We start from the raw sequence: 17,252 nt of genomic DNA, 5'->3' as shown, positions 1-17,252 counted from the left end.
GAGTATGCACACAGGAAGTGCTTTATGAATAGCTGCTGACTGATTAATATCACAATTACTCCCTTTCTGTAAGAATAAGAAGACATCATGTAAAGCCTAAACCAGTGGCAACAAATCCCAAAGGGGAAAAGAACAAAAAAAAGTTCCCATAAATTGCAGGCCTCCTATAACAGTTTCAAATCATAATCAATCTCATCATGGATTCTTTTTTACCTGTGAGTAAAACTTAAAGAAAGAATTATACATGGTCAATTTTAAAGTTTAAAATGGTTTTCAGTGAAACTTCTCCTTTGGGGGGAAAAAATTTTTCTGATCAAATGTAATATAATTGATCATAATTACTTACTCAGTACCAACTACAGTTAATACCAACTATATCTCAAATGTCTATTTTTAATAGCAAATTATCTATGCAAATGTTATTAAATCATTAAAGTATACCACAGAACCTTCTTATAAGGTAGAAAAACAATGCTAACTTTTTTTGTCCTAAAACTGTGATTTAATAGCTGTAGGGAACTTCAGGTGAGTAAGTAGTTCTAGCTTTTACAAAAGTAAAATGTCTAATTTACAGTCTTAAAACACTGACTGTGGGCACTGAGATTCTGGGTAACAGAGTTAGTATACGTCGGGGGTGGGGGATTTCAATCTATGTCCTCTTGACTCCAGAGTCAATTCACTCTCCAGCATTTCATGCTGCCTCTTCTTGTAGAGAAGAACCAAAATGTGATCGCAAACAAGCTGCATAAGTGACAAGGGATCAGGAAAGGACAGCTACTCTTTTATGGATTAATAGTAGATATTATTAAAATACTAATGATAATAAGAATGAAAATCTATATTTTATATCCTAACATCTAGTCCTAGGTTTTAACTCACTGTCTCTTAAGACTATACTGTTCCAAATACAAGAGTAAAGCAAAGTATAAACAATTACAAAATTTAATTTAAATACCTGCCAAGTCAAACAAAACCATGAAGCAATACACACACACGCACACATGTGTACACATACAGCAGGTTAGTTTTCATAAAGCGATTCTGCACAGGCTGCTTACTAAAGGAAGCAACACAGAAGACACTAACCTTGGGCCAATTGTATTTCAGAATAGTGGCCCTCTTTCCATCACCAAGTGCACTCCTAAAGAAAAAAGACGTCAGAAACATGCTTTATAACATCTGCTGTGAAGTGTAAACTGTTTCAGACGCACTGCCTGCTGCCGTCTAATTCATTAGTAATACTTTCTGCTGTGAAATCATTCATTTTTTATCTTTAATGCAACATAAAAATATCAATCACATAATTCACACACATACGCTCTCTCTCCTTAAATAAAGATATTTTTCTGCTAAAAACAATGCTCACAGCACTGTTTTGAGGTCATCTCTACATTCATTTTGACTAAGTTAAAAAATCACAAATAGTAAGGTACTAAGGACACAAAGCTGAAAAACAATTAAGAATCTGAGAAGTCACAGACTATGATAAAATACAAGCACACAACTGTTGGGTGGGGGGGGAGGTGGAGGAGAGGATGGAGGCCTGGGTAGTTTGCAGTGACTACTGCTCCAGTAATCCTCAAGTGAAGAACCTATGATATTGAGAAAAGAATTGGAGAGTGATGAATAGTGATTAAACAATTTACTCTTTTTTGTTTCCCGTTACATGGTTATCCTACTACAACAAAACTAGAAGCAAATCATAATTTTCTTAGGTGGGAGAGGGATAACCTGCAACAATTAAAAAAAAGGTAAATTCCCAAAATGCCCTTTAAACACTACAAAACGCTCATGTTAATATTAACTACAGCTGATTCCAACCCTAATCATAACAGACCCTAACCCTAATATCACAGGACAAACTAATAATTTAATCAGCTATAAAAACTGAACCTTTAAAATTTCAAAGTGAACTTCTAATAACTAGTAACTACATTATTTTTTTTTCACATATACCTCAAACCCGTAAAATTCCCAGGGGAAAACAGACTTTAATTCAATAATGAACTCTGAACATATGCTGGGCAAGTTTTAAAAATTTCTACTAAATTAATGTCAGTTTACCTGGAACACAAAATTGAGTTGGTTGGCTACTCTGGTCTCAAAGAGCAAGGTGGAAAAAAGAGCTAAGTCAATTCAAATCTATTCTAATGCTGCTTTCTGTTGTTAAGTTGTTTTTCAATCATGTTCAACTCTTTGTGACACCACTTGGGGCTTTCTTGGCAGAGATTCTGAAGTGGTTTGACATTTCTTTCTCCAGTTCAATTTACAGTTGAGGAATTGAGGTTAAGTGACTTGTCCAGGGTAACACAGCAAGTAAGTGTCTGAGGCTGAATTTGAACTCATAAAGATGAGTTCAAGCCCAGTGCTCTATATCGACTGTGCCATCTAACTGTCTATTGCTGCTTACCAGTTGGAAAAATGTCATATGTCAAGTGGGAAATTATGTAAGGGAATATTTCATATATATATATACATATATATGTATATATTACACACACATATGTATGTATACATATATGAAAATCAAATAAATACAGAAAGGCTGCAATTAGAGTTAGTAAAAAATTTTGTAGTGATTTCCAAAGTATATCTACCTGACATTCTGATCTACAATTTTTATTTTCTCTGAAATAGTATAACATCACACAGGAAAAAAAAAACAAAACAAAACCCCAAACCTTCACTATTATAAAGGATATACAGGATGTATTCAACTGTGGTAGAAAGTGACTGTGAATACTGCATAAACCACTATCATGGGATTTATATTTAACTGTTTTCATAAACAGATCACATACTAATATAATCCAAAGTCCAAACTGAGAATTTTAGAAGTTAGTTGAACAAATGGTCCAATTCACCCATGATGGTTCTGAAATATATACATCTCTATGCATATGGAGATATATATATATATATATATATATATATATATATATAAATATAAGCACAATGGACAACAAGCAACTTTGCCAATCATTAACATATTTTAACCCAATTATGCCTACCTTTGGCAATTCTGTTTTTATTTTTTCATAAGTTTGCCTAAGGAGGTCAAAATTTCGGGGGACCTTTCTTTCTCTTCATAGTACAACAATATCGTAGATCACTTAGCTGTCCACCAGTCTCTGTCATCCTTCACCCTTGCCAGGCAAATAATCTATTTTCTTTTTTTCTATCCTACATTTCCCTGATGAAGATTCTTCTTTAAAGTTCCTCACTGGCTACTTATTTAAGCCTGATCGATAAATCAATCATTAAGTACTTATTAAGTACCTGCTGTTTGGCAGACTCAGTGTGAAGTGCTAAATATATACATACACATACACAATAAATGAAACAATCCCTATTTTCTCTCAAAGAGCTTAAATTCAAATGGGACACTATAAGTAATAATAGCTAACATTTATATATTTAGCTTACTATGTGTCAGGCACTGTGCTAAGTGTTTTACAATTATCTTATTTGATTATCACAACATAGGTGGGTGCTATCATTATCTCCATTTAACAGGTGAGGAAACTGAGGAAATCAGGCAAGTGATTTGCCCAAGGTCACACAGACAGGAACTATCAGAGGCTGGATTTGAACTCAGATCTTTCTGACTCCAGTCCCATCTTGAGAAAGGGGGCATAGCTGAGGGGTTTAAGAAAGTCTTTATGTAGAACTATATTAGGAACTATACCCTGAAGGAATAGAGAAATTCTCACAGAGATGAGGTACACTATTTCAGTGCAAAGGCATGGAGAAGCAAGACGGAGCATCATATGTGAGGAAAAGAAAGAAGATAGTTTGGCTGGTTGGCAGAGTGTGGGAGAGAGAGAAAAAATATTCACTGAGGGTAGAAAAATAGGCTTATGACAGGTGGTGAAGGATTTTTACCACAGAGGACTTTATATTTGATTACAGATTTAACAGTTATATAATATAATATTATATAACCTACCAGTGGAGGTTGGAGTGGGGAAGTGACATGGTCAGACGCACTTAAGGACATTCATTTTGGCAGCAGGATGGAGAACTGACTAAAGCAGGGACAAGCTTAAGGCCAGTGAGGAGGTTGTTGAAATAATCTGGCCAGGAGGTGATAAAGGCCTGAACCAAGATGGTGGCTGTGTGAGTAGACAGAAGGTGTCAGGTGTGAGATGTTGTGGAGATAAAAATAGTCAGGATGTTGCAAGTGAAAGGATATGTGGCATTTGGAAGACTGAAGAGAAAAGGATAATACCAAGACTGAAATAAATAGGGAAGTTTGGAAAAGGGCAAGGTGGAAGGAAAAAACAAACTTAAGTTGTCAATATATTGAATCTGGGTGGGTGAAAAGTACAATCTATTAAGTATAAATGAAAGGGGTGGGGCAGGGGGAGCTGGCGTTAGATGAACCTCACTCAATTTGAAATGGACCAAGCAGGACTAAATATACATTTATACACTCTGGCTACCATTTATTCACTTAGCAACAACTAAATTCAGTGTTGTTGACTATGATGTTTCTAAGGCTCTTTTTGCCTTCTTATGGTCCTCACACAGCCACCATCTTGGTTCAGGCCTTCATCACCTCTTGAAGTTTCAATCAGATTTTTCTATGTGTCTATAATATACAAGTCAGCATAGATATGTTACTGTTTTAGGGATCGTAACAAACCTCTAAGAATACTTACTTGAATTGACCAGTACGAAGGAAACAAAGAGCTCGATTACTATAAAGTAGGTGATTTTCAGGTCTTTAAAAAAAATACAAATAGTATCAGTCAAGTATGTTACATGGAAATAACAAACATACAACAAAGTGTGTAATAAAGCCTTTTAAAGAGCTTTATATTTGATGATGACATTTTCTTCTTTTTTCAACTCAACTCTGATCACTACTTGAACCAAACAAGGGAGACTGGGGTTTTCAATTGTGATTGACAAATGTGAACATACTATTTCTGTTACAGAAAGAAAGTCAACTTCACAAGAACACATTACACAATTTCATAATTATTTCCATTCAGTTACAAGTACTAAGAGAACTGACAAATTGGCCAGAAAGTGTCAAATTCTATTTTTCCATTGACTCTGATGATATTAGAGATGTAGTTGTTCTTGTGAAAAAATGTCCCCACAATGTAACATAAAACTTCAGAAAATAGGAAGCTTATAAAAGTCATTTGTTCACAGAAAAATGTTTTCCCTGGGGTCACTATTAGTAATATTCAATATGCAATTATATTTTGTGATAAAATATTTAAAGATAATTTAAAATTTTTCTATAACAGCTTAAGGGTCTTGAAAAAAACTCAAGTTAAAGAATTGTGTATTTTATTTTTAAAGTTTTATCTTGTAACCAGCCTTCTTCTAAATGTACTGTTAGTGAGGAAATACAACATTATATTTTTTACGCAGACCTGGTTTTAGAACCATCTAATTTTAGTGCAGGTTGCTACATTTCACAAATAAATAAGGAAGGTTAACCTGAAGAAGGGAAAACATAAATTATTTTCCCTCCTTTCTTTTTCTTTTTAAATAAAATGTCTTATTTGAAACTTCAATCATTCCCTCTAAGTCACCAAGAGGAACTCTGTCCATTAATTCTTACTCACTTTTTCTCAAATGACTATAGTTAGTGTGCCTATATTATTCTTTTTGTTGGTTTTTTTGTTTGCATTGTGTTATTTCATAAAGGTCTTCCCAGATTTTTCTGTGTTCTTTTGTATCTGTCAGTCTTAACTGAAGTCTTAGTATTCCATTACATTAATGTACCACAATTTAACCACTTGCTTACTGTTGGACACTGATACTATTTCCAATTTTTTTTTTATAATTATGGTAAATATGACGTCAAAAATCTCTGAACAGATAGCACTTTATTTTAAAAAATGTTTGTGATCACAGTACCAGGGTATATTTCCAACATTACTGGTCCAAGAACAGAAGTAGGGACTTAAACCACAATTTTACTGGTAATAAGAAAATCCAGATAAGGAAACTCTCTTGAACCAATACAAACAGGCATCTTTTCTACTATTTAAATTCCTAAGAGAGTTGCCTAGGGCACTGAGAGGATAGATGACTTGCCCAAATTCAAATAACCAGTGTGCATCAGAGACAAGGCCAGAAGGCAGATTTTTTTTGGCTCCAAGATCAGCTCTCTATTTATCATAACATACTAACTCTCATGATTTAAGGATACAATTTTTTTTTAATTTTTAAAAATTTTATTTTTTCCAATCTAAAGCATTTATTTATTTTCATTCTCTTCCACTCCCAAATGAATAACAAAGAAAATCAAAATCCTTGTAACAAATATACATAGTCAAGAAAAGCAAATTCCTACACCATTAATTTTGTAACTCCATATTGCTAGAATGCTCTTCAAAAAGTCTCAAATTTGCAATTCTACCAACAATAAAAAAGTGAAACTATTTCTTCATCACCCTACAGCACTGGATTCTGTTGCTTCTACTTATTTTTACAATATGAGTTGTTTTAATTGGATGTCTGATTATTTTGTTGGGTTGTTATTTAGTCATTTTTCAATTATAACTGACTCTTCAAGACCCTTTTTGGGATTCTCCTGGAAAAGTACTAGAGTGGTTTGCCATTTCCTTCTACAGTTCATTTGACAGATGAGTTAACTGAGGCAAGCAGGATTAAATGACTTGCCCAGGATCACACAGATAGAAATGTCTGAGGCCAGAATTGAACTCAAGATGAGATTTTCTGACTCCAGGTCTAGCCCTTTAACCACTATGCTACCTAGCTGTTCCTCTGATTATTAGTAAAGCATTTTTTCAAGAGATTATTAATACTAATATTTCCACTTTTGAAAACTGTTTATATTCTTTGGTCATTTATCTACTATAGACTGGAAGGTACCATTGTGACTTTGTAACATCACTAAATATATTTTAAATATTAAATTTTAAAGCTGCTATATTTTTTCCAATTTACTTTTCTTTTTTCCTTATTTTTTTTTTACTGTCCAGAAACTTTTTTTTTAATATAGTTAAGTGTATCTTTCTTGTCCCCATACATTTCTTCTAACTGAACTAAAAAAATCCATCTCTCTTCATTAAGTAAATATTTTATTTTTCTCCCATTTTTTTTCTAGAATTAAAGTCTCTCATCCAACTGGAATTCAATGGAGTATATGGTGTAAGATAGCAATTCAAATGCCTTTTCCACCTTTCCCAAAGGCATTTGTTAAAGAATGAATTCTTTTTTTTTCCAATTCTTGGTTTCTAAAGGTTTGCTTGGAATGCTGGTGTAACTATTTTATTTCTTTTCTCTATTTAAAAAAAAACAACCAGTTTTTTTTATGATAACTGCTTCAAAATAAATTTTAAAGCCTAGGATTTCAATGATCCTCTTCAACAGCTTTTCTATACAGTAAAACCCTTAACTGTAATACTGCCTGCTTATTTTTTCAAATAAATTCCTTATGATTTTGCTTAGTTAACATATAAAAGTCCTTCAGTATTCTGAAAGGTTTTATCGATAACATTTTAACTTCTAGACAACTTTAAGAAGAATACCAACTTGTGAATATGGCCTAAGCTTAAGGGATGAGTCGTATCTCATTCCTCACCTTCTCTCCCCTAGAATCTTTTAACTAAAGTAGAAATAAATAAGCAACCTTTCAGATTTGCCAATATCATCATTTTTATTCCCCTTGCCTTAGGTAATGGGGAACCACTGTCCACAACTCCAAAGGCTGATCTTAAAAGTGTGATCTTTTAAAAATGCAAATACCATTAGTAGATGCAAAAGACCAATCTCATACAATTAACAATTTTACCTAAGCTAGTCTTAACTGTATCACTCAAAATCAACTTCAACGCATGTCATATATTATCAATCCCTACTCTAAGGCTGAAGTAGCAAGAGGGTTTATTCTATGCAGACAGATTTGAAGACATATCAAACAATTTCATTTGACTTTTCATCAAACTTGTGTTTCATCATTTATCCAAATCAAAATGTATGTCTTTCAATTGAGTCATAAAATGTACGTCTTTCAATTTATTCCTTACCTAAATTCAATTGCTCTGGTATAATATGTGATAGCCGTATCAAACCTCTCTTCCGAGAATTCTTCATTTCCTCTTGTTTTCATAATTTCACCTTCCTGCAAGATCAAAAAGAAAACATACTCAAAAATAAATATGAAGTTTAAAGAGGGACCAGAACATTAATATACATCTTCCATTTTTACTTTCTTATAAATATACCAGACCCCTGACTAGATTTTTAAATATGTGGATAAAAAAGTCCTCGATGTTACAGTTTCATAAATGCGAGGCAGACAGGTTCAGCCAAGATGGAAAGTGTAAGAGTATGGTCCCAGCAAAAGTCTGCATCTGTGGTCTAACCAAATACAAAGAGACATCAATGATGGTTCACCACAAAATAATGAAAACTTTGGCCATAGCAATTCATGAAACTGCTGTTCATGAAAATGGGGCAGCTAGGTGGCACAGAGGATAGAGTGCCAGAACTGGAGTCAAGAAGACTTGAGTTCAAACCTGCACTCAGATTCGAGCTGTGTGGCCTGGGCAAGCCATTTAACCGTGTTTGCTTCAGTTTCCTCATCTGTCAAATGAATTGGAGAAGGAAATAGCAAGCCACTTTGTCAAGAAAACTCCAGATGGGGTCATGAAGAGTTGGACACAGCTAATACACATACACATACACATACACACACACACACGCATACTCGTGAAATGAAAAATATAAAGCTGACTTCAATTCCTTTGCTTCTAAAAGAAAAGAATGATGAAATGAAAGAAAAATAAGCAAAAAATACTAAAAATAAGGTTTTTGGACCATCTACAAACATTAACCTAAAATAGTTGGGAGTAGCAGGATGGGAAATAGATCCGTAATTTTAAGGATACAAAGAACTCCTGAATAAAGAAACTTTTCTCTACCTTTGTAGCAAAGAAGAACCTTCTCTGCAACTTACTCTTAGAGAGTAGTGTAGAACATTGAGAGGATAAGTGACTGGACAAGAGGTATATAAACCAGTATGTTTTGGAAGTGGAACTTGAATGCAGATCGTCCTAGTTGAAAGGCCAGTTATGCCATGCTGCTTCTCACCCTAACTATAAATACTCTAAAAATGGTACAACTTAGTTATCCAATGATCAAAGTACTGGAAAAGATGAACCATATTCAATGATATGTAATGTTCCAGACTCATAGTCTCCTACTGCTACAAAGAAGGGAAAGAGATATATTGTCATAGCTTTCCTTAGGGAACAACGATGGTCCCATAATATCACAGCATTAAGTTTTAATTTAAAGCCAAACAGGAAAGCAGTCTGATAGATATTAGACTTAAACCAACACCTTACATCATATTTCATAGTATATTCTAAGTGGATACATATCTTTAATGTTAAATAAATATCATACCATTAAAAAATGAAGAGAAGCAAATCATACCGTTATTGGTAGGAAGTTCATTCTTAGCCAAAAAAGGGAAAGGGGGAGTAACAAAAGATAAAAAAACTTGGATTACATGCTTCTGCATGCACAAAAAAATAATGTACCTAGGATAAAAAGGGAAGTGGTCGAATGGGAACAAATTTTGTGCAAAATTTCTCAGAAAAGAGTATGCTATCCAAGATATATAAGCAAATGTTACATATGTGTCTATATATATAGATGTAGTCACATATGCATATATAAATATACATAATAGATAAATCTATTTTTAAAAGCCCTTTTCCAAATAGATATAAAGAGTATGAACAAACAGTTCTTTAAAAAAGAACTGTGAACTATTAATAACTATCTGAAAGAATGCTCCAAATTACTAATGAGAGAACTGTGAATCAAAATTAACTCTGAGTTTCCTCTTATACTCTGTAAATAGTCAAAGATGACAAAAGATGAAAACATTCAATGTTGGAGAGATTCAGGGAAGATAACCACACCAGCGCCTTGTTAGTGGAGCTGTGACTTAGCACAACCATTTAGGAAAATCATTGGGAATTATAAAAATGAATATGATGAATTCAGAAAATTATGGAGAACATGAAAACTTAATTTTCATAACAGTGAATGGACTACACAATCCAATAAAATGAAAGAGAATCAGAACTGATAAGAAAATAAAACTTCACAAGTACTGTTTACAAGAAACCCATTAAAAAACACACACACACAATCAAAACATCTAGAAAAAATTTAATGTTCAACAGATGAAACCAAGAGCATTTTCCTCTAATTTTCAATCTTTTGATTTTTTTCTAGTATTTCCTATTATTTCATGAAGTCATCTTTGTCTCCTAGGTTTTTTGTCTTTCTAGTTTTCCAAGGTAAAGCGTAATACTTTTTCTTCCAAATCATTCATTTTACTTGCAGTTCTTTCCTTCAGAGTCTTTATTTCATTTTTTATCTCCCTTTCATTTCTTCACATAATCCTGTTGGAAATTCATTTTTCCTTTGAGCTTTTGCTTGCAATTTTTATGGAGGTAGTCACTGTTTTTAGAGATTTCTATATTTATAATTTCTTTGTACTGGATGGGATAAATAGGAAGTAATTTTAGGAAGAAGGCACAATCAGCAGTGAATGGGAAAAAAAGAAAGGCCTTCTGCAGAAGGTAGGATTGAAGCTAAAGCTTAAATGAAGTAAACAAACCTAAGAGGCAGAGATGGAGAATAGCTAGTGAAAAGACAGTCAAGAGTTACAGTGTTATGACTGAGAAAAATCAAGTCAGCCAGTGAAATTGGACTGCAGATTGCATGGAGGGAAGTAAAGTGTAAGGTCACTGTAAAGGTAAGAAGAGGTCAGGTAAAGGACTTTAGAGGTCAAATACAATTTGGGGGATTCAATGCTTGATCCTAGATGCAGTGGGAGCCACTGGAGTGTACTGAGGGTGATAAGGGAGTAACATACTCACAATCTTCCTAAGTAGGAAGATCACTTTTGGCAAATGAGTGGAAACATGAGAAATAGGGAACATGAGAGAAAAAACAGGAAGACCAAATGAGAGGTGATATACTAGGTTGGTGACCGTGTAAGTCTGAAAATGAGGGGAACAGAGATGTTGTGAAGGAAGACATTACAAGATCTAGTAACATTCTGGCTACATGGGATAGCTGTGTGAGGAGTAGAGGAAGGAGATGAGATTGTGAAGCTCTGTAACTAGGAGGAGGACGATGCTCTTGAGCTCACAGGAATAAGCTTTTCTGGGAACATGCTGAGTTTGAGATATTTATGGGTCACTACAACCAGTTTGACATATCCAAAAGGCAGTTGGTGATGTAAAACTGGAGCGAAGGAGGATTGATTAAATTAATGGGAGCCAACAAGATCACCAATGAGCCAGCACAGAGTAAGAAGAGATGATGATGATCCAAGACAGAGGCTGGTAGGAAACTCACAATCAGGCAAGACTTGGATGAAGATCTAGCAAAAAAAAACAAGAAAGAAGAAACCAAGAGAGAGCAATGATACAAAGATCTAGAGAGTAGAGATTATCAAGAAGACTGACAAAGACAGAAGAGAGGCCAAGAAGTATGAGGATTGATAAAAGTTCATTATTTTTCGCAATTAAGAGATCATTAGCAATTTTGGAGAGGGCAGTTTCAATTGAATTATGAGGTCGGAAGCCAGACCATACAAGATTTAGAATTTAGTAATAAGGAAGCGGAGGCACCAACTGTAGATGCTTTTCTTAAATAGTTTCTCCAAGAAGGGGAGGAGATAAAAGAGGATATTAGCCAGGATGGTTGGAACAAATGAAGCTTTTTAAGGATAAGTAAGGCATGGAATATGTTTGTAGGAAGCAGAGGTTTCAATAAATAGAGACAGACTGAAGGTAAGTGAGAAAATGAGGATGAGTCAATATACACTGGGAGTGTGATCACAGAGGGGCATGGGGCCTTGCTGGCTGTGGTCACTCACATAGCAGGAAAGCAGAGTCCCTGGTTTTAGTTTCAGGGAAGAGGGGTCAAATGAAGCTTGCAGCCACTGGAGGGAGGGCAGACAGCAAAAGCGTTTGTGGTGACAGTATTTCTGGGGGCCCTGGTCACAATTCAGAAGTCCACCTGAAGTCACTCACAGACCAAGGCGTAAGCCAGAGGAGCAGTGATCACACCTGGCCTTGGATCAGAGAATACTGGAAGAATTAAGATGTCAAAGGCCCCCACAGAGAGCTCAGAAAACAAAAGCATGAAAACCTGCAGCCTGAGACTTTATCTGCTACATCTCAGGACTAGAACCCAATTCTTAACATAAACTAACAGTCAAGAAATAGGCCACTAAAATATGAGTAAGCAAAGAGAAAGAATACAGCCATAGATAGTTACTATGGTGATAGAGATCAGGGTTTAAGCTCAGAAAAAGGCAGTGAAGTCAAGACAGCTACTTCTAAAGCTTAAAAGAAATATGTAAAATGCTCACAATCCCAAAGAGAGCTCTTGGAAGAATTTTAAAAATTTAAAAATCAAATGAGAGAGGTTAAGGAAAAATTAGGAAGAGTAATGCAAGAAAATCAAGAAAATTATGAAAAGAAGATTAATCAATTGGAAAAAGAGATCCAAAAACTTACTGAAGAAAATAATTCCTTAAAAATTAGAATTGCAAAAGGGGCTTGTAATGACTTCACAAGACATCAAGAAATAATTTTTAAAAAGTCAAAAGAATGAAAAAATAGAAGAAAACATGAAATATCTCATTAGAAAAACAACTGATCTGGAAAACAGACAGAGGAGAAACAATACAAAAATTGTCAGATTACCTGAAAATTATGGTCAAATAGAGTCTAGATACTACACTTCAAGAAAATATTAAGGAAAACTGCCCAGAACTTTCAGAACTAGAAGGTAATGTAGAAATAGAAAACATTCACTGATCAACACTGAAAAGTGTTTTCAAGATGAAAACTTACAGGAACATTATAGTTAAGTTTTGAAGATCCCAGATCAAGGAGACAATACTACAAGCAACTAGAAAGAAACAATTCAGTCAGGGTAACACAAGATTTAGCTGCTTCTATATTAAAAGACCAAAGGGCATGGAAGATAATATTCCAAAGAGAAAAAAAAAAACTGGGTTTGCAACCAAAAATAATTCATACAGCAAAACTGAGTACAATCCTGCAAGGAAAAAAAGTGAGCAGTTAATAAATTAAAGGATTTTCAGGTATTCTTGAAGAAAAGAATGGAAAATTTCACCTACAAGAATCAGAAGACACATAAGAAGATAAATAAGAAAGACCAATTATAAGGAATTTAATAAATCAAACTGTTTACTTCTTATATGGGAAAACATTATCTGTAACTCTTAGGAATGTTACCATTGCTTGAGTAGTTTAAAAGAGCATACATAAATAAAAGGCTTAGGGTTAAACTGAGTATGATGGGATGATCCTAAAAAGTAAAACTGGGTAGGGAGAGGTAAAATGGAGCGATTATCTCATACAGATGAGGCACAAATGGAAGAACTGTTACAGAGGAAGGTAATGCTAGAACTTTATCATCAGAAGTGATTTAAAGTGAGAATAACATACACATCTAGAAGGGCATAAAAGTCTTCTTAACTTATACAAAGGAGCGCAAGGGGACAGGACAAGGAAGAGACGTTAGAAGGGCTGGCAGAATAAGGAATAGTAGGGCAAGGGGACAGTATAAAGGAGGGACACAGATTAGGCAGGTAAATCAGATGTCTGAGGTGGGACAGGATAAAAAGGGAGGGTGAGAAGGATCAATAGTGAGGAAAAATAGGATGGAGGGAAATACACAACTAGTAATTATAACTCTGAAGATGAATGGGATGAATTTACCCATACAATGAAAATGGATAGCAGAAAGAATCAAAAACCAGAAACTGACATTACACTGTTTACAAGAAACATTTAAAAATGAGAGACAGACACAGAGTAAAAATAAAGTGCTTAAGTAGAATTTATTATGCTTCAGCTGATGCAAAAAAAGCAGGAACAGCAATCATTAACTTTGTCTAACTACAAGAAATAAACAGTAAAACTAAATTATGTTAAAAGGTATCACAGATAATGAAATAATGCCAAACCTACATGCACCAAATGCTATAAGTATCTAAATTTTTAAAGGAAAAGCTAAGTGAATTAGAGGTGGGAACAGATAGCAAAATTATAATAGTGGAAAATTTCAACCTGTCATCTCAGAACTAAATAAATCTAACCAAAAAATAATTAAGAGAGAAGTCAAGGAGATAAATAGAAACTTAGATAAGCTAGATATGACACATATCTGAGAGAACTGAATAGGAATATAAAGAAATACACTTTTTTCTGAGTGGTACATAGCCTTTAGAAAAGCTGACCATAAATTAAGGCATAAAAACCGTAGAGTTAAATGCATTCTTTTAAGATCATAATACAATAAAAATATATTACATAAGGAAACATGGGAACAAAGACTAAAAATTGGAGACTAAATAACCTAATAGTAAAGAATGAGTAAATTAAAGAACAAGTCATAGAAACAACAAATAATTTTAGTAAAGAGAATGATAATAGTGAGACAACCAAAATCGATGGGATGTAGCAAAAGCAGTAATCAAAGAAAAACTTTTATCTCTAAATGCTTATATTAATAAAATCAAGACCAGGATATGAAATATTAAAAAAAAAACCTAGAAAAAGAACAAGTTAAAAATCTTCAAACACCAAACTGGAAATCCTAAAAATGAAAAGTAAAATTAAAAAACAATAAAATCGATAAGCCATTGGTTAATGAAAAAAAAAAAAAGAAAACCAAATCACTAGTATCGAAAATGAAAAGGGTGAATATACAACTAATGAAGATAGAATTTACAAATGAATTCTACCAAACATTTACAGATGAACTCACTCCAATATTAAATAAATTATTTGGAGTAACAGGAAAAGGAGTCCTACCAAACTCCTTGTATAAAACAAATATGCTGCTAATACCTAAAGCAGGAAGGGCAAAAACAGAGAAAGAAAATTACAGACCAATTTCACTAATGAATACAGATGTAGAAATCCTAAATAAAATACTAACCTGGAGACTACAACAATATATCACAAAGATCATTCATTGCGATCAAGTGAGAGTTATACCAGGAAGGTAGGAACGATTTAATATAAGGAAAAATATTAACATAATTGATTATATCAATAACAAAAATAACAAAAATCATGATTATATCAATAGCTGCAGAAAATGCTTTTGACAAAATACAACACTCATTCCTATAAAAACACTTAAAAGCATAAGAATAAACTTAATTTTCCTTAAAATGATAAGAAGCATCTACCTAAAATCATCAGCAAGCATTATTTCTAATGGGTAAGTCAGAGCCTTCCCAGTAAGGAGAGGAGTGAAACAAGGACATTCATTACCACCAATATTATTGAATGTTATACTAGAAATGGTAGCAATAGCAATAAGAAAAAGAAATTAAAGAAATCAGAATGGGTAATGAAGTAATAAAAAGATCTCTTTTTGGAGATGATGATATATTTGGAAAATTCTAGAGCTTCAACTAAAAAGTTGAAACAACTAATAATTTTAGCAAAGTATCAGGATATAAAATAAACTCACATAAATCATTAGCATTTCTATATATCACCAACAAAATCCTGAAACAAGAAAATGAGAGATACCTCATTTAATATAACCATGGACAGCATAAAATACCTGGGAGTATACTTGCCAAGACAAACTAAATGAACATAATTATAAAACACTGTTTATTCAAATAAAGTCAAATTTAAATAATCAGAGAAATAATATTAATTGTTCATGGGCAGGCAGAGCCAACATAATAAAAATGTCAATTCTACCTAAACTAATCTTATTCACTGCCACCCCAATTACCAAAAACTTATTGTACTGAACTAGAGAAAAACAATAAAATTCATTTGAAAAAACAAAAGTAAAGAATATCAAAAGAATCAATGAAAAACATGTAAAGGAAGGAGGCTTAGCAATACCTGATGTTAAAACTATATTTAAAGGCAGTAATTATCAAAACTGTCAGGGACTGGAAAAGAAATAGAATGGCAGAGAAGTGGAACAGAGAAGACGTACAATACAGAGTAGTAAATGATTATAGTAGCCTTGTCTTTGACAAATGTAAAGTTTTAAGCTAGACTGCCCCCTGTCTTAGTGTGTGTGTGGTGAATTTAGAATTCTAAATCTTATGGAAGCGAACTAAAAATAAATAAATAAATTTAGAAAAAAAAGACAAGTTTAGTAAAAAAAAAAAAAATGTAGGGAATATTGGAAAGCAGTTTAGTCAAAATTAGGTATAGGCCAATATCTTACACCAATTACAAAGACAAGATCACAAAAAGATTGTAAGAATATGGAACGTATTATCTTTCAGACTTATGAATAGAGAATTTATGAATAATTAAGCGAGAGTGAGAGCATTGTGAGATGCAAAATGGATAATTTTGACTATATCAAATTTAAAAGTTTTTATACAAATAAAACTAAGGTAGTCAGGAAAAGCAGAAAATTGGGGGGAAATTTTATAGATAATTTCTCAGCTAAAGGTCTCACATCTCAAATATGTAGAGAACATGTTCAAATTTATAAGAAAATTAATAATTCCCTAAGTAATCAATGGTAAAAAAACATGCACAGGCAGTTTTTGGAGGAAAAAAAATCAAAGCTATGTACAGTTTTATGAAAAAATGCTCTAAATCATTATTGATTTGACAAATGCAAATTTAAACAACTCTGACGTATTATCTCACACTCATCAGACTGGCTAACATGATAGAAGGAGAAAATGACCAATGCTGGAGGTGATGTCGAAAAACTGGGATACTAATCCACTACTGAATTGAAATTATGCCCAAAGAGTTATAAAATTGGATATACCCTTTGACACAGCAATAAAGCTACAGGTCTGCTTCCCAAATTAATAAGGGAAAAAGGAAAAGAACCTATATTTCTAAAATATTTATAGCAGTTCTTTTTGTGGTGGGAAAGAACAGGAAATTATAAGGATGCCTGTCAATTGGGGAATGGCTAAACAAGTTGTGGTACGTGATCATGATGGAATATCATTGTGCTTTAAGAAATGAAGAACAGGTTGATTTTAGAAAAACATGGAAAAATTTTCATGAAATAATGAAGTGTGAAATGAGCAAAACCAAGAGAACATTATATGTAGTAACAGCAATATTGTTTGAAGAGTAACTGTGAACAATTAAGCTATTTTGAGTATTATAATATTAAAATCAATTACAAAGTAGTTGTACCTATGAAGGAAGGTACTATCTTCCGAA

General features: G+C 33.4%; 1 protein-coding gene across 9 annotated transcripts in view; it reads right to left on the bottom strand.

Annotated features, from left to right (window-relative positions):
* The window catches only part of TTC3 (tetratricopeptide repeat domain 3), a 149,938-nt gene that overhangs the window by 93,185 nt on the left and 39,501 nt on the right, over positions 1 to 17,252 (bottom strand). For 8 of the 9 annotated variants that reach the window (XM_072614952.1, XM_072614956.1, XM_072614954.1 and 5 more), the window contains 3 exons: positions 8,022 to 8,116; positions 4,665 to 4,727; positions 1,087 to 1,141 (listed from right to left, as the gene is read on the bottom strand). In XM_072614952.1, coding sequence (XP_072471053.1) covers positions 1,087 to 1,141; positions 4,665 to 4,727; positions 8,022 to 8,116 — 213 coding nt within the window. The remainder of the gene's footprint in view (positions 1 to 1,086; positions 1,142 to 4,664; positions 4,728 to 8,021; positions 8,117 to 17,252) is intronic. The other variant, XM_072614959.1, reaches the window with a different exon arrangement.

This window comes from Notamacropus eugenii, chromosome 5 (assembly GCF_028372415.1).
Source record: "Notamacropus eugenii isolate mMacEug1 chromosome 5, mMacEug1.pri_v2, whole genome shotgun sequence".
Lineage (NCBI taxonomy): Eukaryota > Metazoa > Chordata > Mammalia > Diprotodontia > Macropodidae > Notamacropus > Notamacropus eugenii.
The sequence above is the reverse complement of the archived record's forward strand: the minus strand, read 5'-3'. Positions and strand labels throughout refer to the sequence as shown.